Source organism: Chrysemys picta, chromosome 7 (genome assembly GCF_011386835.1).
Source record: "Chrysemys picta bellii isolate R12L10 chromosome 7, ASM1138683v2, whole genome shotgun sequence".
Taxonomy (NCBI): domain Eukaryota; kingdom Metazoa; phylum Chordata; order Testudines; family Emydidae; genus Chrysemys; species Chrysemys picta.
Window position 1 is genome coordinate 87,930,210 of NC_088797.1, and position 27,287 is coordinate 87,957,496.

Here is a 27,287-nt window from a genome sequence, read left to right on the forward strand (position 1 = left end):
GCTATTGAGATGCACAGTGGTATATGGACTATCTGCCTAGAACTCTGTGGCATATGGTGAGTGATAATTGATGTGCAGGTAAGTGTGTGCCTTTAACTTGTTCAGAGTTGGAGAAATTAATTTGGGTCGAAAAACAACTAGAGGGGCACTGATTAGATGATCAGAGCTAAAGCTGGACATAACATGTGAGGTCTGAGGCATTTTGGTTGTGTCTCACTTTAATGAAAAGCCTGTCTCTCCCCAGGGAGAGACGTTTAGACACATGACCTGTAAAATGATATCTTAGCTTGCGACTGATGCCCTCCATAGATAAAACGCCAGTCTGCTCTCATCCTTCACTGTAGCCATAGTCCAAAGTGTAAATTCATGGAGCTCATTTACTTATAGAGCACTAAAACAGAAACCTAACAAGCTGCCCAGAGTTGTGTCTGTGGCTCAAGTGAGCAGAGAGAGGATGAAGGGAAGGGAGCTCAAAGGGCAGTGGTTGCTGTGGTCTGGGAACCGGCTGCAGGAGAAGTTTGCTAAAAGATGCTGATGAAGGGAGCTCTTTCAGTTCCAAATCCTCTTGGTCCCCCCTCACTCATTCAAGGTCTGTGCTTGTTTGCTGAAGGAGAGTCTACTCTACAGATGTCGGGCTCTTCCCCTGCACTGGGTTTAGGTGGTTCCTCAAATTGAAATAATCAGAAAACAAAGAGACATGGTGGGTGAGGCAATATCTTTTATTGGACCAATAGAAGTTGGTCCGGTAAAAAACATTATCTCACCCACCTTGTCTCTCTAATATCCTGGGACCAACACAGCTACAACAACACTGCAGAAAACAAAGAGGAAACTTAAAATCAATTTTTAAAGGTGAATAGATGATTTTTCTTCTACTTCCGTCTCTTTGTCTGCCTTGCTGTGTTTTACCTGCCAAGTTACTGTGATGTAAAAAGAGGCCTGTTTCAGCAAGCACTGCTGAAGGGACTGAGTGGGTCATAGGATTTTAATGAGATAAAACAATCTTTAATTCCTAGGTTGCCAGTGCAAATCCAGGATGATAGAAATGAAGTGTCACTACCTTCTGATGGCAGTTCAAAGGCCTACATGGAGCGTTTGGCAATCACAGTGCAGTACACAGTGAACAAACATCACAAACATTGCTATAATGGGCAACTTTGTTGGCAGTCTCCACAGACAGGCCAAGGATTTACGGGTCCTGGAGACTGAACACCCTTTCATGCTGAGAGATGGCCCTTCTGGGTCAGGCTTCAAGAAGGAGAGGTTACTTACCAGGGCCGCCCGGGGGGAGGGGGGGAGGAGGGGTGCAAGTGCGGCAATTTGCCCCAGGCCCCGGGCTCCGCAGGGGCCCGCACAAGAGTTTTTCAGGGCCCCTGGAACGGGGTACTTCACTCGCTCCAGGGGCCCCGGAAAACTCTCGCGGGGCCCGGGACCCTGGAGCTTCTTCCGCTTCAGGTCTTTGGCAGCAGTTTGGCGGCGGGGGGTCCTTCCGCTTCGGGACCCGCCGCCGAATTGCCGGGTCTTCAGCGGTAATTCGGTGGCGGGGGCCCCCTGCCGCCAAAGACCCCAGACCCCCTGAATCCTCTGGGCGGCCCTGTTACTTACTTTGCACAATAACTTGAGTTCTTCAAGATGTGTCCCCTCTGGGTGCTTTATGTCAGGATATGCGCATGCCCATGTGATCATGATCAGACTTTTGTCAGCAGTGTCTGTAGGTCCATGCCCGCACCCCAGTCATCCTTGTACCCCAATATGAGGGTATTCAATGAAGGGCGGATGTGCCGCCTCTCCAGTTCCTTCTCAACCATAGAAGTCTCAAGAAAGACTCCAAAGCAGTGGCAAAGGAGGGTAATTAGTGGTGCACCCATAGGGACATATCTTGAACTCATGTTACTGTACAAGGTAATTAACCTCTCCTCCTTTGAGTAGCACCCCTAGGGGTGCACCATTTCAGGAGATTCCCAAGCAGTACCTCCATCCCGGAGAAGGGTGCCAAGGAAGTGGATTCACTACAGATCATAGGACAGCGACACCAAAGGTCATGTCAGTCTTGGAAGTGGGCACAAGAACATAATGCTGGTAAAAATGTGTGTGACAAAGATCAGGTGGCTCCCCTGAAGATGTCTGAAATGGGTACATTTTTGAGAAGGGCTACAAAGGTAGACTGAGCCCTGGTGGAATGAGCAATACCTCTGGGAGGGAGATAAACTCTTGAGCTTCGTAGCATGACAGGACCTACAACCTGTTTGGACAGTCTTTGGGTGGAGATTGGATGTCCCTTCATTCATTCTGCAATAGAAATGAAGTGGCCAGGGGAAACTCGAAAGGGCCTAGACCTATTGAGGTAAAAGGCAGTGAAGTCATATTTAGCCATCAGGGATTGATAACTAGCCACTCTGAACTGCAAGGAGGCCAGTAGTAAGAACATAAGAATGGCCATATTGGATCAGAACAATGGTCCATCTAGCCCAGTATCCTGGCTGGCTGGCGCCAGATGCTTCAGAGCGAATGACCAGAACTGGACAATCATCGAGTCATCCATCCTGTGATCCAGTCCCAGCTTCTGACAGTCAAGAGGTTTAGGGACACCCAGCGCATGGGGTCGCATCCCTGACCATCTTGGCTAATAGCCTTTTGTGGACCTATCCTCCATGAACTTATCTAATCCTTTTCTGAACCTAGATCATTTTGCTATGAGCTCCTTCAGTGTGATCCTCTAGGGAGGGAGACTAGAAGGTGGAGGAACCACATATAGACACCTTTGAATCAGATGAGGAATCATTCTCTGTATCCATAGGGGAAGTCATTGATGTAGGTACCAGTTGTCAGGTTGGTAACTGGCCCCAGGAGGAGACCTGCACTTGCCTTGGTACCAAAGATAGAAAGGGAGGCTGGTGAGGCAGTGCCAGAGACAGTTGTAATCGTATCTGCTGGAACTGTCTCTCAGAGCCCTCAAAAGAATGTATGGGACTGTGTTGGTAACAGAGGGGGAGTCTCCAAAGAAACGGACGGAGGGTACGAAGTCTCTGTGAAGTTCGTCGGTACCATAAAGTAGTGAGTCTCAGCATCTGTTAATAACAGTGATTTGGGCTCTTTGAGGATTCAAAGATATTTGCGTGATAGGAGCCTGGACAGTACTGGTGACCCTGGCTATTGTTCTTAGGGAGTAAGAATACTGGCTGGTACAAGAGACTGTACCAAAATAGGTACAGTATCCTTTTCTATTCTTGCTAGGGAAGATGGTACAGAGGAGGACCTCGCCTTGGTACAGGCTTTCAGAGGCAATGAGTCAGGTGCCGACATTGTGGCTGCTCTAGATTGCCTCTCAGTACATGCTACGGTCTCCTTAGGTAGGTATCCTGGCTGCAGTGCCAGAGGGAATGGGAGCTTCAGTGGTACCTGTATCAAGACATGAGACCTCCTGAGATCCAGACTTAGGAGGTGACTTTCCCCTTTTCTAGTCTTGTTCTGGAGAATGGAGTCTTTTCTTCCTCTTGGAAGGTCTGGGGACTACCCCAGAGCGCCAAGGTCTTTGCTTACCGCTGAAACAGAGGTGATCGGTGGAATTGACATATAGGAGGTTGACTCAGACCCCATGGGTCTCAGAGAGCACTCCATAAGTAGAACTTGGTCTGTCCTCCCTCTTTTTTAGATTTGCTTTTAAATCCTAAACAAATTTTACATTTAGAGGGAATGTGGGTTTCTCCCAAGCAGCAGGGGTAGCTTGAATATCTGTTGCTGCAGGGAAAGGACCTGTGGCAAGTCAGGCAAGGTTTGAAGCCTGGAGATCTTGGGCATAACCCACACTCGAGGCTGTGGATATGGCCTGGAGGAAAAATTTTTTGCAAGGGCCCAAAATGAGCAAAGAAGAAAAAAGTGGACAGAACCCTTCAAAGCACAAACTTGTTCTAGTAACAGAAAACAAAGAAATAACGAAGGAAAAATCTAAAAGGAAAAGGTTAAGAAAGCGAGGTGTAGCAAGCTTCATGACTCAACTGAAGGATACCACAATGCTCCAACCCAAGCCACAGGTGGTTGAGAAGGAACTAGACTGGAAGCAGGTCTGCCCCTCTCTCTATACCCTCATACTGGGGGCACAGATGTGGACCTGCAGTCACTGCTGACAAAAATCTCCGGTCAACGGTGCACAGGCACATGCATATCCTGACAAGGAGCACCCACAGGGACACTACTTGGGGTGTGCATGTAGCCACTCTCTGGAAATACAGTGCAAAATACTGACCCTTTGGAATTCAATGCCAGTTTTGCCATTGATTTCACTGCTACCATTTCACATACAGTCTTTTTTCATTTTATATTTATATTGAGGACTTGAGTCTGCAGGGCTGTATTCTTACAGGCTACAACCCTGTATTCTTCTCCTGGTCCCTCTCCTCTGGCTGTGCAAAAATAGATGGAAATATCCCTGATTAGAGATTTGGGGTAGCAAGAACAATCGTGACAAGATTTGGAAATATAAAAGTGCCATGGAAAAAAATTGGACACTAATAAAAGTAGGAGAATCTCTAGGGCGTGATAGTGCATTGAGTTCTCTGCCTATCAGTACCTATCTTGTTTTTCTATCAGGGTGTTAGGGTAAATTGGGTGTAGCTGGGTAGGAAACAGGATACACACAGAAATTCCCGTGTGTTTGCAATTACCGCCACGCTTCAGCAAGAAGTGCAAAGAAGTCACTCAAGGTGCTGTCTAATGGTCCTCCAACAAAAACTGGTTCCAGTGACTGAAAAATAACCTTACACACATTAGGAAAATCACACAATTCCCCACACCCTTCAGCCAGGGGGAAGAGAATTGCAAAAGAAAAAGATATACAGTCATAAATAAGTATCAGGGGGTAGCCGTGTTAGTCTGTATCTACAAAAACAACAAGGAGTCTGGTGGCACCTTAAAGACTAACAGATTTATTTGGGCATAAGCTTTCGTGGATAAAAACCTCACTTTTGAAGATGCATCTGAAGAAGTGAGGTTTTTACCCACGAAAGCTTATGCCCAAATAAATCTGTTAGTCATAAATAAGCAACTGTACACTATGTCTGTGCTCTAAAAGGCTGAGACAATAGCATTTCATATCTATATTAGAGATCAACGTACACACAAGATATAAAGTATATACAGCATAACATATATGAAGGGAGGGAAAGAGGAGGACAGAGAGGGGGGGGGAAACTAAAAGACTGACCAAAATTAACCAAGGCAAGGAAAGGTTTTCACCTTGTCTCCATCTTCCCTTGTTGTGTGCCTGTGCTCTGAATGGGCAGTGGTAGTTTCAGAAGAGCAATGGGTGATTTTTACCTATGAGATATGCAGCAATATCTGGGCAAAATCAGCTAATCTGAATGTTCCCAATGGACAGCATTTAGGAAGCCATGGAAAAAATGACTAGTCTAAAAATGAATATATATGACAAGTGCTGGTCACTTGACTGATCTTGATCATTTATAATGAAAATGGAAAAGGGGGGTGGGATTTTCAACGGAATTAAAGGCGTTAAGCATCCAAACCGGATTGAAATTCAATGGGATTGGGGTGCCTCTCTCTCCACCTCCTTTGAAAATCCCAGCCTAGATTAGGACACCATTTCCTCTTTCAAACTTTTCTTTTTACTGGAGCTGTATTGTTTGTTACTATTCTTGCTCTATTTCTTCTTCTTTTATTCAAGTAAACTTAAGTGTACTTAGCCTAATGCCTGTAATCTAATCCTTGTTTTAGCATACAGTGCTCAAAAGTTAAAATAGTCTCAAATGGGTAATGTAAACTAAGAAAATTATTCTCAACAATAAAGAGTCTGGTTCCAAAGACCCAGAGAAGTCTGAAATATCCCATTAAAGATGAAGATTTTAATAAGCCAAGACCTACGCACAGGATCCTTTGTTGTTTCCACTCCCCACCCCTCATTTATATCACTAACACCAAAAACAGACCAGGGAACAGGATGTCAGTGATGTCATCAACTGGGGTAGGGGAAATGTGTTGTAGTAACTATGGAAGATAAGCGGGGAACTGATTAGCCATAATTTTGTTTTAATTTTACATATTTGTAATGATATCTAAACAAATATTCTATTAATAGGGAATCTGTTTACTTAAGTATAGATTGGGCATTTCAAAGAGATTGTCAAGGACACCCATAGCCTGGGATGGACACTGTTTTTTCCCCTCTAGTTTAGAATAAATCAAAAATAAATAAATTGGGATCAAACACAGTTTAATTCATATTTTTAAACAAAGCTACATTATTCTGTTGAGGTTTCTTTAAGGCAGGTTATGGATTGTTAACAATTCTGAGGACCAAATTCTCTACTTGGTTACACTGGTGCAAAACCAGAAAGTCTCTACTGAAATCAACTGAGTTACTCCAGATTTACACCAGTGTAAGCAACAGCAGAATTTGGCTCAGAGGGTCCTGTCTGCAGTGCTCAGTAGTACAATAGATGAACTTTCAAGAACAAAGAAGAGAGCTACACATCCCAGGGGGAAGAACTCCTACAATTTATTAAAAATTAATAAGACTCTGGGAGGAAAAAACAGGGTGTCCCAGACAGCTGCAAAAAATGCAGGACATGCATTTTATGTCCTCATGTCTAACCATTCTTTCAGCCTTTTAAAACCATTTTAGATTTGCTAGAAGACGACCTGTCACTCTGCCCCTTTCTGAAACACTAGGGTTACACTTCTCGCTAACACAAGTAGCAGGAAGCCATTACTGAACCAGAATCTATAAGATCCTTCCCCACTCTCCCCCAACCTGTGGGCCCCCACATTCTGTCACGCTAAAGTACTTAAGATGAAGTATAGCCCAAGTTTGTTACCAGCTATCGAGATAAAATGTTGATGACAGCCTCTCCTGAGAACAATAGATCGTCTATGTAACTTCACACCTGATACTGCTGAAAACCTTGACATGAGTTAGAATTTATTTAATACTTAAACTGGTCTCTCAAAAGCTTTTTCAAAATAATTATTTAAAAAGGGAGGAAGAGAGAGAGACTAAAATTGCACATTCAAAGCCAAGATATAGTGTGTGCCTGCTCAGGCTTCAGCCTCGGGTGGTGGGGCTCAGGGCCCCGGGGCTTCTGCTCCACACGGCAGGGCTTGAACTTTCTGCCCTGGGCTTCAGCAAGACCCTGCTTGGCAGACCCACTGAAACCTCCTCAAGGCCCCCCAGGGGGCGCCAGACCCCTGGTTGAGAAGTGCTGCCTTATCTCACTGTTCAGAGAGGCCCCTCCTATTCTCCTCAATCAGATGAATGATGATGAGACCCTTCAAGAGTAATAAGAAGCAGAAGGGTGGGAGAGTAGGGTTACCATACGTCCTCTTTTTCCCGGACATGTCCGGCTTTTCGGCACTCAAATCCCCGTCCGGGGGGAATTGCCAAAAAGCCGAACATGTCCGGGAAAATGGCGGCTCTGCTCCTCCCCTGACTCTTCGGTTCTGTTTAAGAGCCGAGCTGCCCGAGCACTATGGGCTTCAGGCAGCCCCCTTGCCTCCGGACCCCAGCCGCCGGCCGGGCACTTCCCCTCCTGGGCTCCAGCGGCGCAGGGTCCGGAGGCATGGGGGCTGCCCGAAGCCGGTAGTGCTGGGGCAGCTCGGCTCTTAAACAGAGCCGAAGAGTCAGGGGAGGAGCAGAGCCTCCGGCCGCGGTGGCTCTGCTCCTCCCCGACTCTTCGGCTCTGTTTAAGAGCCGGGCTGCCCGAGCGCTACCGGCTTCGGGCAGCCCCCATGCCTCCGGACCCTGCGCCGCCGGAGCCCGGGAGGGGAAGTGCCCGGCTGGGGACGCAGGGTCCGGAGGCAAGGGGGCTGCCCGAAGTCCAAGCGCTACCGGCTTCACGGTTTGCCGGGCAGCCTCCAGACCCTGCGCCCCCGGCTGGGCGCTTCCCCTCCCGGGCTCCAGCTGCGCTGGGGAAGCGCCGGCCGGGGGCGCAGGGTCTGGGGGCTGCCCGGCAAACCGTGAAGCCGGTAGCGCTGGGGCAGCCCTTTCCACGTGGCTGGGAGTGGGAGGGAGGAGGGGGCGGAGTTAGGGTGGGGAAGGGGCGGGGCTGGGGCGGGGCTGGGGTGGGGAAATGGGCAGGGCCAGGGCCCGTGGAGGGTCCTCTTTTTTTTATTTCTTAGATATGGTAACCCTATGGGAGAGAGAGTTTAAAGGAGGGGAGATGATGATGATCCTGAGATCAGAGATAATGATCTCCAGCTCCCATTCTTGGGGGGGGAAGAAGCATTCATAGGGGATTCAAAAAGACAGTTACATTTTCCATAACTGGTGTTTGAGATGTGTTGCTCATGTCCCTTTCATATTAGGTGTGTGTGCTCGCCACATGCACCGGTGCTGGAAGTTTTCCCCTCAGCATTATCCGTAGACGACCAGCTCTGGAACCCTCTGGACTGGCGCCAGCATGGTGTGGTATAAAGGGTGCCGCTGGCTTCCCGCACCCTCAGTTCGTTGTTTCTGGAAACTCCGACAATGGGGAAGGAGGGCAGGTCATGGAATGGACATGAGCAACACATCTCGAAGAACAGCACAGAAAAGATAACTGTCTTTTCTTCTTTGAGTGCTTGCTCATGTCCATTCCATATTAGATGACTCCAAAGCAGTACCCCTGGAGGTGGGTAGGAGTTCATGGATGTGTAGGTTGTAGCACAGCTCTGCCGAACCTAGCATCGTCCCTGGCCTGCTGAGTGATGGCATAATGAGCGGTAAACATGTGGACAGAGGACCATGTTGCGGCTCTACAGATATCCTGGATACGGATTTGTGCCAGGAAGGCTGCCAAAGATGCCTGTACTCTCGTCAAGAGGCTCTGACAATCAGCGGCAGCGGAACTCCCGCCAGGTGGTAACAGGTCCTTATCCATGAAGCAATCCAATTGGAGATCCTCTGCGAGGACACCAGGTGACCCTTCATCCTATCTGCTGTTGGGATGAAGAGCTGAGTTGATTTATGAAAAGGCTTGGTACGCTCTAAGTAGAAAGCTAAGACCCTCTGGACTTTCAGGGTGTGAAGACACTTCTCTTCACTGGTCTTGTGCAGTTTGGGACAGAACATCAGGAGGATGATGTCCTGGTTCATATGGAAGGTGGAGACCACCTTCGGCAGGAAGATCAGGTTGGGCCGCAACTGAATCTTATCTTTGTAGAAGACCATGTACGGAGGTTCTGAGGTCAAGGCTTTAATCTCAGAGACCCGTCTTGCCAACATCACTGCCATGAGGAATGCGACCTTCCATAACAGGTGGGAAAAGGAGCAGGAACTCAGCGGCTCAAAGGACAGACCAGTGAGCCTTGAGAGGACCAAGTTAAGATCCCACTGCGGGACGAGAGCCCATACCTGCGGGAAGAGTCTCTCCAGCCCTCTCGGGAATCTGACCATCATGTCATATCATGGGAAAACACTGTTTGTCCTTGGATCACTGGGTGAAAAGCAGAGATGGCTGCGAGACACGCTCTAATGGAAGTGTGTGCCAGGCCCTCGTTCCTCAAATGGAGCAGTTAGACCAGGACAGCCTGTATGGAGGAACGCAAGGGAGAGATGCCCTATTCAGATGCCCTATTCAGATGCCCAGCAGGAAAACCTTGTCCATTTGGCCAGGTAAGTCAGTCTGGTTGAGGGCTTCCTACTTTCCAGGAGGACCTGTTGGACTCCTTCCAAACAGGTCCACTCCTCCAGGTTCAGCCAGGCAGCATCCGCACAGAGAGGTGGAGGGACCTGAGGTTGGGGTGTAAGAGCCGACCATGGCCCTGTGACAGCAGGTCTGGTCGGTTGGGCAGGGGCCAGTGAAGGGCCGCTGACAGGCTCATGAGCATGCCGAACCAGTGCTGGTGAGGCCACGCTGGGTGATCATGACAACCTGCGCCCTGTCTCTCTTGATCTTTGCGAAGGCCCTGCTGATGAGTGGAATCGGAGGGCCTGTTCTGTCTGGTAGCGAACAGGCCCACTTGGGGAGTTTCCCATCTTTGGGGGAATCATGCAGGCTACCCCTGGGATGGAGCGACCACTCGTGGTGAGAGGAGAATTCCCTGCTGAGCTGGTCCGCCAGCATATTCCTGACACCGGGAAGGTACAAGCTTCCAGATCGACCTCGTGGCTGATGCAGAAGCCCCATAGACAGAGCGCCTCCTGACAGAGAGCCGACAAGCGCGCTCCCCCTTGCCTGTTCATGTAGAACATTGAGGCTGCGTCGTCTGTCAGGACTTGTACCACCCTGCCCAACAGGTGGGGCAAGAAGACTCCGCATGCCAGCCAGACTGCTCAGAACTCTTTGACGTTTATGTGCAACGGCACTTCATCCGGGAACCACATCCCCTGAGTCTGGAAAATGCAGATATGTGTCACCCAGCCGAGCCCAAAGCGTCTGACACCAACTCTATGGAGTGGGGAGGGTTGTCCAACAGAATCCCTTCCAGGACTGTTCTGCGGTCTGTCAACCACCGCAGCGAGGTAAGTATCACCTGGGGGATGGTAATGACCTTTTCCAGGGGGTCTCGGGACTGGGAATAGACCATCACCAGCCACCGTTGCAGGGGCTGCATCTGGAGCCTGGCATGGCGGACCAAGTAAGTGCACACTGTCATATGGCCCAACAGGTGCAGACAGACCCTGGCTGTAGTCAGAGGGAATGCGGAGACTTCCGCGATAGGTTCATCATCGTGTGGAACCTTTCCAGAGGCAGGAATGTTCTGGTGCAAGTCAAGTTGAGGACCACTCCGATTAACTATATCCTCTGCACTGGCACTAACATCGACTTTTTCGTTTACCAGTAGGCCCAGAGTGGCATGTGGCTTGAAGCACCATGACATCCCTTTGGACTTGAGCCCTGGAGCTGCCCTTGACGAGCCAGTCGTCGAGGTACGGGTAGATCTGGATACCCCGGCGCCTGAGGTAAGCTGCTACCACTGACATGCACTTGGTAAACACCCTCGGTGCTGTTGCCAGGCCAAATGGGAAGACTGCAAACTGGTAGTGGTGGGGCCCCACTGTAAACCGGTACTTTCAACATACTACTTCTCTTAATACAAAGGGCATGAACGTGTGCTCCTGCTGTGTGCAATTATCAGTCAGGGTCCAGGAGAGATACAGGCTCTAAGCCAATCCCTCTCAAGAAACACTAACAATACACTTAGACTGTGGAGGTCCATAGAGCTGAATGTCCATGACCATACTGTACGGCTTTATTCCAGGCAGCAAAGAGCACCACCTTCCCATCTTTAAAAAAGGGAAGAAGGAGGATCCGGGGAACTACAGGCCAGTCAGCCTCACCTCAGTCCCTGGAAAAATCATGGAGCAGGTCCTCAAGGAATCAATTATGAAACATTTAGAGGAGAGGAAAGTGATCAGGAACAGTCAGCATGGATTCACGAAGGGGAAGTCGTGCCTGACTAACCTAATTGCCTTCTATGATGAGATAACTGGCTCTGTGGATGAGGGGAAAGCAGTGGATGTGTTATTCCTTGACTTTAGCAAAGCTTTTGATACGGTCTCCCACAGTATTCTTGCCGCCAAGTTAAAGAAGTATGGGCTGGATGAATGGACTGTAAGGTGGATAGAAAGCTGGCTAGATCGTCGGGCTCAACGGGTAGTGATCAATGGCTCCATGTCTAGTTGGCAGCCGGTTTCAAGCGGAGTGCCCCAAGGGTCGGTCCTGGGGCCGGTTTTGTTTAATATCTTTATTAATGATCTGGAGGATGGTGTGGACTGCACTCTCAGCAAGTTTGCAGATGACACTAAACTAGGAGGTGTGGTAGATACACTAGAGGGTAGGGATCGGATACAGAGGGACCTAGACAAATTAGAGGATTGGGCCGAAAAAAACCTGATGAGGTTCAACAAGGATAAGTGCAGAGTCCTGCACTTACGACAGAAGAATCCCATGCACTGCTACAGACTAGGGACCGAATGGCTAAGTAGCAGTTCTGCTGAAAAGGACCTAGGGGTCACAGTGGACGAGAAGCTGGATATGAGTCAACAGTGTGCTCTTGTTGCCAAGAAGGCTAACAGCATTTTGGGCTGTATAAGTAGGGGCATTGCCAGCAGATCGAGGAATGTGATCGTTCCCCTTTATTCGACACTGGTGAGGCCTCATCTGGAATACTGTGTCCAGTTTTGGTCCCCACACTACAAGAAGGATGTGGAAAAATTGGAAAGAGTCCAGCGGAGGGCAACAAAAATGATTAGGGGTCTGGAGCACATGACTTATGAGGAGAGGCTGAGGGAACTGGGATTGTTTAGTCTCCAGAAGAGAAGAATGAGGGGGGATTTGATAGCAGCCTTCAACTACCGGAAGGGGGGTTCCAAAGAGGATGGAGCTCGGCTGTTCTCAGTGGTGGCAGACGACAGAACAAGGAGCAATGGTCTCAAGTTGCAGTGGGGGAGGTCCAGGTTGGATATCAGGAAAAACTATTTCACTAGGAGGGTGGTGAAGCACTGGAATGCGTTACCTAGGGAGGTGGTGGAGTCTCCTTCCTTGGAGGATTTTAAGGCCCGGCTTGACAAAGCCCTGGCTGGGATGATTTAGTTGGGAATTGGTCCTGCTTTGAGCAGGGGGTTGGACTAGATGACCTCTTGAGGTCCCTTCCAACTCTGATATTCTATGATTCTATGACCACAGGGTTTTTACTGATCTGGGGTAGCCAAGTTAATCGTGGGCAACTGTGCATGACTGTCTGTGGCAGGGCTGTGACTGCTTTTGACCTCAAGTCCAATCTTCACAGCTCGATGTGCAGGGACTTTGTTTCTGAGGTGGGCAGCATGACCAAAAGGGGCCATGCCAGCAGTAGCCAGTGATGACTTCAATCCTCACTAGGCCAGTTTTCAATGATACATCCCTATTACAGATAGGCACCAATTCAATGGGGTAACAGAGGATGTAAGCAACCCAGCAGAGGGACCATGTCTTTGTGTGTGTTCACACAGCACTCAGCACAGTGGGGCCCTGATCCTGCCTGGAGGCAGCTGAGCCCCCGTTCACACAGAAGCAGGAAGAGCTGCATGTAAAAGGATCCCACTGTGCATGGTTCCACAGGGAACAATCTGGCTGTGTGAATTTTATTTATTTTTTTAATTTGGGCAAGTCTCTGCTGTGAACCTGAGAGATCACAAGTGAAGCAAGTTTGGAGATAAGATTCCATGCTTCCGTGTGCTCTTGCAATTGAGTATCATCTTTCTCACAACACACAAGCCAGTCTCTAGGGAAGTTCTTGGCATTTAGCGATATCAGTGGGTTGGTTTATGTTGAGCAGCATCTTCTGGAATCTGTATATTTTACAGTGTTGGCATTGTACATTTTAAAAAGCTAATATTGCAGAATTCTGCAAACATTCATCCAGGAAAACAATACAGCAGCAATAAAATTCATTTCAATTACATATGGGCTTCAAATCAACCTGCCACTTCGGAAACATTTGGATACAAATCAAACTTGTTGGCCTCACTTGTTAGCCTGAGGCCAACACAGAGTACAGTATTCCTATTAGATAAAATACAGAAGGGATGTATATGCCTTTTCCATCTGTGCTCGCTGCTGCCTGGAAATGAATGGCAAAAACTGAATACAGGAGGACAGCATACAAATTTTCACCTCACTAAAGACAACCAAACATTTATTGCACTTTTGTAAATTTCAGATTATTTTATCCCGAAGTCAGTGCTAAGTGTTCACCCGATTCACATGCATTTATGAGAAATCAAACTGCCTTGGTCTCTCACCCATTTCACTTGGGGTTCGTCATAGGTTGGCAACGAACTTAATCCAAGTAAAGATTAGTACAGTACAGCAAGAAATTACAACTCACTAAAGTTCAGACACAATAAGGGAACACAAGGAACTTGCTGTACAAAAGAGAAAGAATACCCCGCTCATTTTAATGTTCACTCCAGTCTAAATTATGGTTGCACTGAAGCCAGATACAGCTGCCGTAAGAAAAACCTCTAGAATATAAAATAACTTAGTAGTGAGCAGTCCATTTTTTACTCTTAAGTATCTATAAAGGGTACAGTGCAGTAGAACTAAACAGAAGTTGCATGTGGATCCTTCAATCTCTCTCTTTCATTTATGTCAGTTCGTTTTACAAATGTGATTTTAAACAGCTACAGATATAAGGTCCATGTGGGACTGAACAGTCCAAGTCCAACTCATGCACTGCTTGCTTTTGATTGGGAGCCCAGAGGGATACATAAATCAAGAGTCAAATTGACAAGAAGCCGAGAACATTATTGGGTGATTATATTTTATTCTTCCAGTCAATTGTTCTTGGTTGTTAATTGAAAACAATAATTTGATCGCAGCTGTACTGTGGAAAAAATAAAACCCAACCCACAACCACAGCACCCCAACAGAAACTGCCACTGGCAAGCAAGTGTGATTCAGCGGGGGTTACTGCTGTGACCTTGCATCCTCAGCTGCAGTCATTCACATCAGCTCTTACCAACAGAGTTAATCTAGCAAGTTAACGGAGTCAATTGGAGATTTGCCATCATGTTCTACAGGATCAGGAATGGACTGTAAACCATTGTCACAGATCTGGCTTGTTTTACTGTTCATAACTAGGGACCTACCAATTTCATAGCCATGAAAAACGTGTGTCAGTCTGTGAAATAAGCCTTTCCCCGTGAAATCCAATCTCCCATTCTGCTGGAAGTTCCCCAGCCGGGGGCTCATAGCTGCTAGTCTGGGCTGGGTGGGGAGGGACAGGACTTGTCCTTCCCCTGCATGGCCACTCTTGGTGGGGAGATCAGACCCATTTCCAGAGGCAGTGCAGAAGTGAGGGTGGTACAGGGGGCCCCCAAATTGGCCAGGGCCCCTGGTCATAGGCCTAATCCCCATTGGCCGGGACTAGCAGTCCCTGGCTGGGGCGCTCCTGGCAGCACGGGGAAGATCGGATCCACCTCCAGCTCGGGGAACCTCCTCCAGCTCTGGGAAGCTCCAGGGAAGCTGCCTTCAGAGCCTCGTTCTGAAGGCAGCACAGAAGGGACGCTGGCAATCCCATGACCCCCCTACAACAACTTTGCAAACCCCCCACAATCCTCTTTTGGGTCGGGACACCCACGATTACAACACCACAAAATTTCGGAGGTAAACATCTGAAATTGTAAAACTGACTACTTTTAAAACCCTCTGGCCATTAAATTGACAAAAATGGACTGTAAATTTCGTAGGGCCCTAGTCATTACATATCAGTGAATTATCATGGAAAAGAATATTTTCTCTGCAAACACCTCATGCCCCTCTACCCCAAACCATACTTACAAATGGCCATGAATGTAAAGCCCTTCTTCCAGCAAATGAACCAGTTAAAAAATCTGTTTCATATTGTCACATCTATAATTCATTCATAAGCTCGGTCATTCTAGTTGTCCTGTAAAACGCTTAGCACACATCTGGACACTGAAAAATAGTACTCAAGTATTTATAGAGCATCAATCAATAAGCACTAACTGTTCCTGCTATCTCACCTCCAACCAACCAACAGAAAATGGAACAAAGCAACCAAATAAATCTTAAACAAACAAATCAAGAAAAGGAAAACCAGTGTAATGCCAAGGGAGAGCAGTGAACTCAGGGCTCCATTGGAGAGAGGACCAACATGCAATCTCTTTTTCACATACCAAGAGCAGAAATGTACACAGATGCAGAATGCTGTACTTTCAGTCTGCACAGTAGAAGAGGATTATGGGCTCTTGGTGGGCAGAAGGAATAAAGGAATGCACAGCAATGCCACAATCCTGATTAGTAACTGTAAAATTTGGACACCACATTGGGCAAAACTCCAGGTCTCTCTTATGAAAGCAGTGTGTAAGCCTCACCACAGTAACATAGATAATTTAATTACTGTTGCTGCTCTTTATGGCATTTTGAATTTGTTGTTTGGAAGCAGTGTGAGAACATTCAAAACATCTGATCACAGACAGACAAGAGGTTTTCCAGCCCCAGCATTGCCCTGCCAAGGTGTCGTTCTTTCTATTGGAAGGATTTGCTCGAAAGGGCACGGCCCACAAGCACCTCTAATAGATTTTGCCCTGTTTCGTGTCACTGTGAAAGGGAACAGCTTAGGGAATCAAAAAAGCAATTGGATGGATAGCTGAGCACCAGAGAAGAAAAGTGTCACACTGAAGCCTTGTGTACACTAGGAAAATGTGAACCATTTTATTACAACATTGCTGCTCCATTGGTGCTAACATGGGGGAGTTGTAGTGTAGGCAGAGCATAGATGGTTTTTGAACCATGTTGTCTAATCCTGTGCAGGAATTTTCCTAGCACGGATAAGGACCCAGTGCCCCGAATATAAGACCCAGAAGCTCTTAGTGCAACTGGCTGGGGGAGGGGGAGCATGCTTTCATAGAATATCAGGGTTGGAAGGGACCTCAGGAGGTCATCTAGTCCAACCCTCCTGCTCAAAGCAGGACCAATCCCCAAGTTTTGCCCCAGATCCCTAAATGGCCCCCTCAAGGATTAAACTCACAACCCTGGGTTTAGTAGGCTAATGCTCAAACCACTGAGCTATCCCTCCTCCTTTATGCCACCTTTATAGTCTCCCAGTCCTGGGTTGGTCACCACTGTAAACCAAAGGAGTCTCTATACTGATCAAAACTTTGCAGCTCACACCCAGCTTTGCTTTAGATGGAGGAGGAGGAGGGGAATTTACCTGTTTACGTTTCAGTAATTAATACACAAAAGCTTATTAATCTTTAGAAACATATTCAAACTGTGGTGTTTTCCTTCTAAGGCTGAAGATTTCCCATCCACCATATCCTTTTAGAAAAGCAAGAAACAAAATGGGCTCTTGGTTGACACCTTTTCTTTACGTAAAAACTGTCCCATTCCATCCCATTAAATTATGCCTGCATTATGTCTTTGCATGGCACTAACATTTAACAGACTCCGCTGATAACAATGAACCCTAGATGTAAAGAACAGGAGCAAGGGGAGATTTAGATAAATCCCAGGCCTTGAACTTAATGGTCCACAGCTTTGGTAAAAATGCAGCAGGATTTTTGAGTAGGCTTCCAATAGGGTTAGGACAAGTAGCTCCAACCTAGGCCAGCTTGACTGGAAAATCTTTTCTTGGCTTGTGAGAACTTCAAAAATACTAGGCTGGTGGTTTTGAACCATCCAGTACACAAAGACAACCTCAATGGAATTCAAGAAGAGCTTGGCATTCAAAAAGCTGTGGGTATTTACTAAATAAACTTTCTATTTGAGGGTAGTTTTAATTAAAACCCAGCAGGTACTACAGGCCCTGTTCGTTTTAATGCCTACTTTTATGTAGTGTTTTGAAACCTGAGTGAAGCTTCTATGCAAATAGTAATAGTAATTCCACCCTTGCAGTTATAAAAATAGGGTGAAGTGAAGTAAGCTAATATTCAGTCACGTGCCACCTGGGAATTTCATTCACCTGCTGAGGGGCTTATTCAACAGCAAGTTGTGTCCCAGCCAAATAAACCCGTTAATAACTCCCCTCAGAGGCTCAGAGCTGTAAATACTGATCTTGGCATCATTTCATGCAATGGAAGGAATTAAAAAATTATAAACAAAATGGGGGGAGGGAAGAAAAAAATATTTTTTCTATCATACATGCATTTACTCTACGATCTCCTTACTAGACACCTTTCAGGAGAGTCCTCCTACAAGAGTGTCCTGTCAGTAGTTCAGGTAAGCAGTAAGAAGAACACATATATAATTGATCCCATGGATACAATTAAAATCCCTAAAATTCTTCCATGCCCTTCCACATATAAGGCAGAATGTCTGGTGGCCTCAGTCAACTGTTTTATAAATGCCATAGTCACATGGTGAGTGGATCTATGTGGCATGTTGAGCACCAAGGAGGAATGAACAATCTTTTTTTCCCCCCCACTAGATTTATGAAAAATCTGAAACTGAATCAGGGAAAAGCAGTCTTGTGTTCTGAGTGCAAAGGAGAAACAAGACTAAATCCCTTTCTGCTGAGAGTAGCTTGTGTAAAATAACTGACCTCAGCTCGTCTTTGAACTCATGTCTTCTCAGCGCACTATCACGTTTAGTGCCACAAGGACTCATCAGGAGGACAGAGTTGGCCTACAGAGCAGATGGCATCCGAGGAATCTCTGCACACCAAACTAACCAAGCACTCTCAATCTGGTGGTGGTGGCACATAGTCCAGCAGGGGACCAGGATTTTAAACAATGGCTCGATTCTCACTTCAAGGAGTTTAGAGACTTTTCTGTATCAGGGAGACCTTTAAAAATAAACACATGATCTGGAAGGTAGAGTTAGTGGTGAAGGCCTCAGCCTCTCAGGAGCAGAGGGTCAGACCATGTCATTGGAAAGGGACTTTTCGCTAGCTTTGGAATCATAGAAGTGTAGGACTGGAAGGGACCTCAAGAGGTATTCTAGTCCAGTCCCCTGCACTCAAGGCAGGACTAAGTATGTAATCTTGTAATGTAATCTTGCATTTGACTGAAGACTTCAATGTCACTGTAGTTTTTTCATTCTTATTATATCCATTCATTGAACAAGTATCTCATCTATTCTGAATGTGTGCACTCTATCATGCAAGTCGAATACATAAATACAACTCCCATCAATTCAATGGGAGTCGAATGCATATATCCAAGGGCAGAACTGGATAAATAGTGAGGGACAGTGATTAAATTTTGGTACTCTTTAAATAAGCAGAAAGATGTTTATGACAAAAAAGACATTGTGTAACATTGTTCATCGGAACAAATTTCAGAACTTAAAAATATTTTAGTACTTATTGTTTATAAAAATCCCTTGTACGCTTACAACTGAAATCTGTTTGCTTTCCATAGTGCACGGGTGCTTAGCTTGTTATTGTAGGGTTGCTTACAACTCCTGAGCTCCTGGAACGGATTTATTAAAAATGTACACACAGAGAAAACTCTTCCAGAGCCTCAAAATGAGAGCTGAAATCGTGTTTAAAAAATCCAGCTCCTCAAATGGGCCACCCAACTCCACTAGATATGGAATGGATGGTTGGGCAAATACTCACCATGTGCATTCTGCTATCCCTGGCAACTCTGTAAAAATATAGAGGATTTTTTATATGTAAGCCCTCCACCCAATAATGCCAAATTACCTACACTTAACATGGGGCTATCAGGGAGAAAGTAGCATATAGTGCTTCAGAACCAACAATCTGAAGTAACTCAGAGTCTTTGGGTTATTGCTGCTTGGTAGGTTACATACTTATGGGCACTTTACTGCTTCTGCTACTATTATTATTGCCATCAATTCTGGTTTAATCACTGGGGATTTTAATGCCTGGGAAAGCACTCAGTTTTATATGGGCCCTTTAGAATAGTTTAAAATATATAACCTAAACCATGTCCTTTTCAATTTACATATTCCCTCTCTTCTCCCATTTCCTTTCCCACAGATGCTTCACCCATTCTCATTAGAGAACGGGGTTTCCGTCGGTTCTTGTAACTCCCTCTTCCCCTCTGAAGATGTAAGGTTGATATTGGGTGGAGAGGAGATGTGTGCATGGAAGGTGACTACATAGTTGTAAGAACACGAGCCCCAGTTAAATAAACTTATCAGTCTGACAGCTGCAGAGAGAGAGCTGTGTGCATGAGACCAGGAGAAAGAGGAGGGATAAAGCCCCATTGTTTTGTATCCAGAGACTGTGGCAGGCACTTTAACAGGGTCAAAGGGGCCACATCTGGCTACAATCAGATCTCTGATACCAGTTAGAAAGAACATGTGGGGGGTGGGGGGGAGACGGCAAGGGAAGGGATCTGACATCCCTGTGATTGAGGGTTTTGGTAAGAGCAGATTTAGCAAGAGAAGGGTGGAGATAACTATAGCACCAACTTGTCCCTTTGGGGATTTTTTTTTAAGCAAATAATGGTTGAGGGTTTGAAGCATGGATTTGTATTTCCCCTTAGCCTCTCACTGACCTGCAGAACTGAGAAGGGGAGCTTTGTGCCAATGTTGTGGGAAGGCTCAGAGACTGCAGTTTGGCTTTTGGTAGGTAATTTAAAGGGCACTCACGCTCACGTAAAAGACAAAACCAAAATATCTATGGCGTTTTTATACTGGGCTAAGGCAGGGCTTTTTCTCTGCAGCTTGGAACCCATTTACTCTGGTGAACAGAATATATTGCAGGGCTGAAAACTTCATTCCCGCCTCAGTCTCAGCCTTCTCTGATCCTTGCGTGAAACAACTGCCATTCAAAAGTGCAAAGAAAGTGAAAATGCACTGATTGCAGCACATCTCCAGTTTGGAACAGGAGGAGGGTTAGTTCAAACAAGGTTTAAGAGAGATCCTCACTAACATGATCTTTTGCATGAGGTGTTTGAATGGACACTGTCTCTTTGGGGGAGGCAGGGTTAAACGCCTTTACCGGTGTTTTTTTGAGCATGTCTACACTTTGAGCTGAAGATGTGATTCCCAGCTTCAGGAGACACACCTGTACTAGCTCTCATCAAGTTACTGCATTAAAAATTGAATGTAGCTGCAACAGCATGAGCAGCAGGAGGGGCTAACTGCCCCAAATGCCCACCTAGCCTCTCTGATGGGCCTGTACTCAGGGCTGTGAACCCCTCCGGCTGCTTGCTCTGCCACAGCTACACTCTGTTTTTACCATGCTAGCTTGATGACAGCTAGCATGAGCATGTCTCTCCAAGCTGGGAATCACACTACCAGCTCCAAGGGTAGACATATCAGTAGTGTAGCTTCTCATTTGGGGAATACAGAGTTTAGGTTAGGTTAGTTTACCCCCTTTTTTTTTTTTTTTTTTTTTTTTTTTTTTTAAACCACTACACCAGAAACATACCCTAAGAGTACCGTGGATAATTAAAAATAGAGGGGAAAATAATCATGAAAATTCACTTTTCACCACTTTGCTATTTGTTTACTTTTCTGATTTAACTTAACTTAGAAGCTAGTCAAACTGATTTTGTTTCCAATAAGTTTCACTTTCTAGTTCTCCTGTACAAACACATTGCTGCAGAGCTTATGTTGCAAATACTGCAGGGGAATGTTTCAATCGACACATTCTGAACAACCTTTATTTGATTTTTGTTTTTTAAATCAAGAGACTATTTCCATCAATATTAAATTATAATTAAAGAAATATGTAATACACTAAACCTCTACCTTGGGCCTTACCCATCTGACCGTTTCATTTTAATGCCCATGAGGCACACTTATTATTTTGGGAGGTTTCTGCTTTCCATTTTCAAAAACACCACGTGGAATCGGGTTGATCTGAGGTCACTGGAAAGAGGACTCTTTCACTAGATATGGGACAAGACTACCTGCAAGAACACAGGGCTTATGTCCCCTTTCCTGTATTTACATTTCATGCTAATATGGAAAAGCTGCGAGACTAAAAGCTAAAGCACAGAGCACCAGCACTGTAGTAAGGAAAGGGACTTCAAACCTGTGCATACTAACCAAAAACAGCACTACCAGCAAATACTTTTAAAAAAGTATTTCAACTTGAGCTGTAAAACTCTTTTAAAAGTTGTTCACGTTTCTTCCACGGTCAGTTCTGCTCTTTTTCTATATGGCAAAACATGACCCTCCTACTTCGCCTGCTCTCCCGCACATGTTTCTAAAGGAACTTAAACCTCACATGCCTTTTATGTTTACTTTCTTATTTATGCACTAGCATCCTGGATTATAGCAGCAAGCTTCTCGGAATTTATTAGCTAATTGCTGCTGTAGAGTCAACTGTGGAAGGAGCAAAACTTGCGATTCTTGCTTTGGTCCTACATAGTGCATTAAAATAGTTCTCAGCTCCAAAGTCAACGATTCACTTTTTCAAGTTATATTTAGAAGTCAGAACATTTTAAGGCAAGTCAAATTTTGGGCCTAACCAACTTGGCAAAACTCCTTTCACATTTTGGCTTATATGTTCCAGGAGAATTACAAAAAACAACCCCATAGCTTTTAAAAGTATCCATTGAAAAGGTTCTTATTTTACTGTTCTACCATCCACCATCATTACCCCACAAAAGCTTACATTTAACCCCTCAACCCAGGAATTGGCCAGCTGCTGGCATCTTCTGCCCAGTGAGTACAACTCAACCAGCCGGGTAGGGGGAATGCTCATCCAGCATGAAATGCACTGTTCTATCAAGGGAAGGGGGCAGAACCTCAATGACATTCCAGTTCTGATGCTGAATTACAGTGCAGCTGCAAAAGGATGCCAGCTATCCCCTTTCTGCTTCTCAAGATAGACCACACAAGTAGGGGCCAGTATAGCGTGCAAAGGAACTGACGAGAGCCACAGCCCTCTCGGGTTTTGTGGCTCAGGCACCAACTAGCAACGAAATTTGAATTTCATCCATCTCACAGGCCTTGGTTTTTGCTAAGGGGTCGGGAGAGTGGGAGTCGGATTTTCCCAGACAGGGTTATAAAATAAATAAATAAATAAATATTTTTAAATTGGTTTATATTTGGGCCTGTCAGTCCAGACAATGTCTCCTTTATAGACTGGCCTCCCCAGCTGTATACACTTTGGAGTTGAATACAAGAAAATGGAAGCTGCAAGGTTTGTTGCTAAGCTTAGTTTTGTGACTATTTTCTATGCTAGTTTCTCTCATTTCTATGCTAGTTCCAGAGATTACAATGAAAATACACAGTATACAGTATCCTGTGAGCATGTTCCTTAAGATTCCCATGCCAGCAATCCAACATGTACACACTCTATTGCTCATGGCAAGAAATAGCCTGTTAATATTCAGAACTATTTATGTAAATTCATTGGCAGAAGCTAGATGACACTATGGGAAACTGAAACTGGCAAGGGAGTGGTGTGAATGGGCTCTGATGGGAGTCCCCAGAGCACTACTTGGCTTTGACAGGTGCCTGCCATACAGGTTCTTCAGAGAGGGTGATGTAAAAGCAGAGACAGAAGGAAATCAGAGGTCTCCGACAGGTATTGGGAAACTCCTGGGTACCCTCCCCACACACAGTGTCCTCCTTCCACCACCTCCCCCCCCACCTCGACAACCCACATTAAAAGACAAGTTATTCAACTTCAAGAATAAAATGAGTAAGTGACCATAACTCTAGTACCAGAATGCAGACAGAAAAGAGCACATTTGCCACCTGCTGGCTGAAAGTAGGAAGTGCCCTTTTTGTCTTGAACGCAAATCAGTACCATGATACAACTGATTTAATCAAAAAAAAATAATCGATGAACTTGTGATCAAAAGCTAATCAGTCCCACTATGCCTGGAGTCATATGTACATCTATCAGTCCTTCTCATTTATCAAGTATCTCTCTGGAAGTCATCCTTTTGCGTTTTATTAGGGTTTGGTTCAAACTTCCTTTGCCCACAACCTCCCTCCATGATCAAACCCCTGCCACCACTGAAACATACAATACACGGTAAAAATAAAATGCTCTGCTAGAGGTGGTGACATTTGGGCACAGTGCAGGAATACCATCCTTAGCAAGTGCTTAAGAGACATACTTTTAGAGATGACCACAATGAATAACAAACTAGCACAGGGAATAAGGCTCAAACCATCTGCAGAAGCATTGTGTTTTGAAAGCAGATTTTCTTTTTCAAATATTTACCCATAAGACAATAAACAGACACTGGTCAGAGTTACAGCAGCAGCTCTGGGTTTTTGCCACGAAGTGATAGCACCATTGTAGCAGCTTTTACGATACTGCTTTGGCCAGTGAAGAAAAATGAAAAGCAGAGAGTACGGGTGCCAACACGTCACAGCTGAAGGAGGTGCAGGGATCTTTCTAGTAATGCACCAAAAAGCTTTGCTGTAATAAATAAGCAACAAAACAGCATTTTGACAGGACACACAGGCTCTTGAAGAAGCCACAGTGCTATGTTAAAAAAACCTTTTGGAGCAGGGACCATGCCTTTGTGTTTCTACAGCACCAAGCACAACAGGACTCAGGAGTCTCCTGTAATATAAATACCAAACAGCAAATGAAACTAGGCAGCTATCTAGACCATTAATCAAAGTGTCTGCACTTCCCATTTACAGGAGAGTTAAAAAATAAATATGGAATGAAGAGAGTTAATCTGGGAAGCAATATGACTGGTCGCACTCACCTGTCTGTAGGTGCATATGATGATTTCTCTCAGGTGATAATGCATAGGTGTCATGGTCTCACTCACGGTATCCAGTGCCATATCTACCTCCTTCTTCATTCTGTGCCCCTCTGGTAAAAGCTGCACCACCTTCATCACCACCTAGGAGATGAGAGTAGTAACTGACTTCATTCTAAAACTTACGCACTTTGAGGAGCACAAAATAGACAGGACTATTCCAGGTTGTGCTCCCAAATCTATCCGCTTGCAGCCATCTGTTGTCTCTTGTATTATACATAGACTGTAAGATCTGTGGGATAGGGATCACCTTTTTGTTATGTGTTTGTACAGCGCCTTGTACAGCGGAGTCCTGGTTTGTGACCGGGGCTTCTAAGCACTACAGTAATACAAATAATCACCACCACCCCGAAAACACGTAAGGCTAGATTCTCGCCCACCGTCTGGCCCCTTTGTTCCTTACAAGCAGACCAAAGAGGCCACCTAGTGGCCAACTCAGAATTCCTTTGGAGTGGGATGAGAGAGAGGGGAATGCTGGGAGCTCTCAGCTGGTGTCAAGCTAGCACAGCGCCCTTCCATCATCACCCCCTCCTAACGCTTGGGTAGGACACGTGCAGTGGGCAAGAACCTCAATGCACTCCATCAATTTTCATTTGGTTGCCACTGCCAGCTGGTGTACAGGCTGCTCTTACCAAGACCACGGCTGGAGCTGTGCAGAGTAGAGAAATTAGGGATCCACAACTGGCACTCTGACAGCACGCACTCACCCACACACACCTTGAGCATATCTTGGTGTAGGAGAAAAGCTGTCCCCTACAGAGCTGCTCTGCCTTAGTAAGCTCCCATTAGCATAAACACCTAGTTAAACCAGTGCTGGGGCTTCCTCACTGTATTCCCCACTCCCACACGCTGCTTGCCCCCTGAAATGCTTTAGACAAGCTGGACTGCACTCTCTAAATCTGGAGGAGCCCGTTGAGACACTGCACCCAATATTCTTCATAGAGATGATATTATATGATTATGACATAGTTATGATGTGTTTTATGCAAGATAGGTCATGTGGGAGGTCATTGGAAAGGTTCTGATTTGCTGAATAGGATTATCCTCTTTGTGTGCAAGTATTATTTTTGTATCTGAAGTTAGGAATGTTGACTGTATATCTGTATTACAAATAAGTGTTTAAACTTGGGGAACACCCATTAGACAAGACGCTTTCATTCTGAATAGCTGGATGAGGAAGGGCCATTAGGAAAACAATAGGCCATAGGAGAAGCTTATCTCCCACCTGGGAGCCTTCCTGAGAGCCCTACAAACAGCCTCGAGTAATGGCTTATGTGACACTACAAGGACATGTGACCAGGTCACCTGGTGCTAGTCTCCATCTTGGTATATCAGTATTTTTCCACTGACTGGTGTGGGAGCCAAACTTTGAAACAAAGGGTTCCCGCCATATGCAAAAGCTATATAAGGCAGGGGAGTGACATTATCATGGGTCTTCACTGACTCCCCACCGAAAGAGACTCCTGAAGACACCTAAGGAACAAAGACATACACATGCTATTATCTAATAGCATAGTAACTATCACCTCTGCCCTGAAACCCGAAGTGCTGATTACATACTCATTCCTTTTAAAGTCACTGACGGACAGACCTGCTCCCACTCAATTCAACTGGAATTTTAACAGTGTGCGCTATTAGGATGGGATTAATGCTAATAAACTGCTACAACAACACAGACAGAGCATATTGCCAAACAGCCATGTCTGACTATCATCTGTACAGTGACTGCATAATATGTAGATCCATGAACTCTGACTGGCTACAACCCCTCAGAGCTTATCAGACAGTTGCTACAAACTATCTGTCTATCCTAGATACTTATATGGCTCTCATTACCATAGAATCTGAGCACCTCCCTGTCTTTAACGTATTTATCCTCCTCACACCCATGTGAGGTAGGGAACTACTACCCAATCTCCAAGAAAAGGGTGGACTCTCTCTCTGACTCTCTCTCTCTCTCCCCCCAAATCAAGCCCGGATGCCCTTCTGGAGGACATGTTTGGTCAAACAGTTATTGGGCTCAGTTTACAGGTAACTGGGTAGAATCTAGGGCCTGTGTTATCCAGGTGGTCAGATTGGATGACCTTATTGTCTCTTCTGGCCTTAAAATCTATGACTATCACCCCCATTTTGCAGACTTTACAGAGAGACTCTGGCTTGTCCAAGATCACCTAGGGAGTCTGTGGCAAAGCAGGAAATTGAACCCAGGTCCCGGCCCAGTGACCAGGTGCCCCCAGACCACTCTTCTTCCCTCAGCACACCACTCTTCTTCCCTCAGCACACATGGCCACCTCCGTTTCTTGGTTCAACCAAGCAGAACCTTGAAGATGCTAGGACGCACTTCAAGAGTTTCTCTGTTAAAAAAACCCCGCAAACTCAATTCCATCTCAAAACTAGCTACTTTGATATGGCTTCAGAACAGGAGCAGCAACAGCTTGTGTAGTGGGGCAGTTGCCATGCTCCTGGAAAAGGCTAGGCTGATTGGGGAAGCAGCCACAGCTGGGGCCATGCCCCAATCAGGCCACAGCTGGCCCTATAAAAGGGCTGTGAGCCAGGAGCTGAGTCAATCTCTTTCTTGCTCTGGAGAGAGAAGAACCTGGCTGCCTGGGAGCTCAGAGTACTGGGAATAGAGTAGTGCTGGGGAAAGGCAAGAAGAGCTGGGGAACTCTGGCCTGGCAACTCCCCAGGCTGCAGGCCTTGGGAAAGGCCAAAGCAGGTACTGGGGTTGCAGAGGCTGCAGCCCGGGGTTAGGCAGAGGCAACTGGTCCGACCTCCTTGCCAATGATGAGTGGCTTTTACAGATGGCAGTTTTCCCCAGGGAGCGGGGGCTAGATGATGACTGGCAGTAGCCACTGAGGCAAGGTGGGTGAGAGAGTTGGGAGTTCCCCGGGTGGGGGAGGGGAGGAGTGGAGGAGACCTAGAGTGTGGTGGGGTACTGCTGGGGCAGCACCCAAGGAAAGGGCCCTGGGGTCTGGGAGGGACACAAGGGGGGGGACTGAGGCAGGTGGCCTATAGAGGGTGCTCCGGGCTGGAATCGAGCTAATTCCCAGGACAATGAGCAGGAGGCGTTGCACTGGTGAGTCTCGACCTCGCTACAGCTTGACATAAATTTGGTAACGATTATATTTTGGGTTTAGAGTCATTTTTAGTTCAGGATACAATAAGAGCTCTCTTTATTATA

The 27,287-nt window shown here is 46.2% G+C and overlaps 1 protein-coding gene across 4 annotated transcripts in view; it reads right to left on the reverse strand.

The window, feature by feature from the left end:
* The window catches only part of PALD1 (phosphatase domain containing paladin 1), a 194,170-nt gene that overhangs the window by 49,577 nt on the left and 117,306 nt on the right, over positions 1-27,287 (reverse strand). For all 4 annotated transcript variants that reach the window (XM_005281860.5, XM_005281862.4, XM_065551963.1 and 1 more), the window contains one exon: positions 24,050-24,190. In XM_005281860.5, coding sequence (XP_005281917.2) covers positions 24,050-24,190 — 141 coding nt within the window. The remainder of the gene's footprint in view (positions 1-24,049; positions 24,191-27,287) is intronic.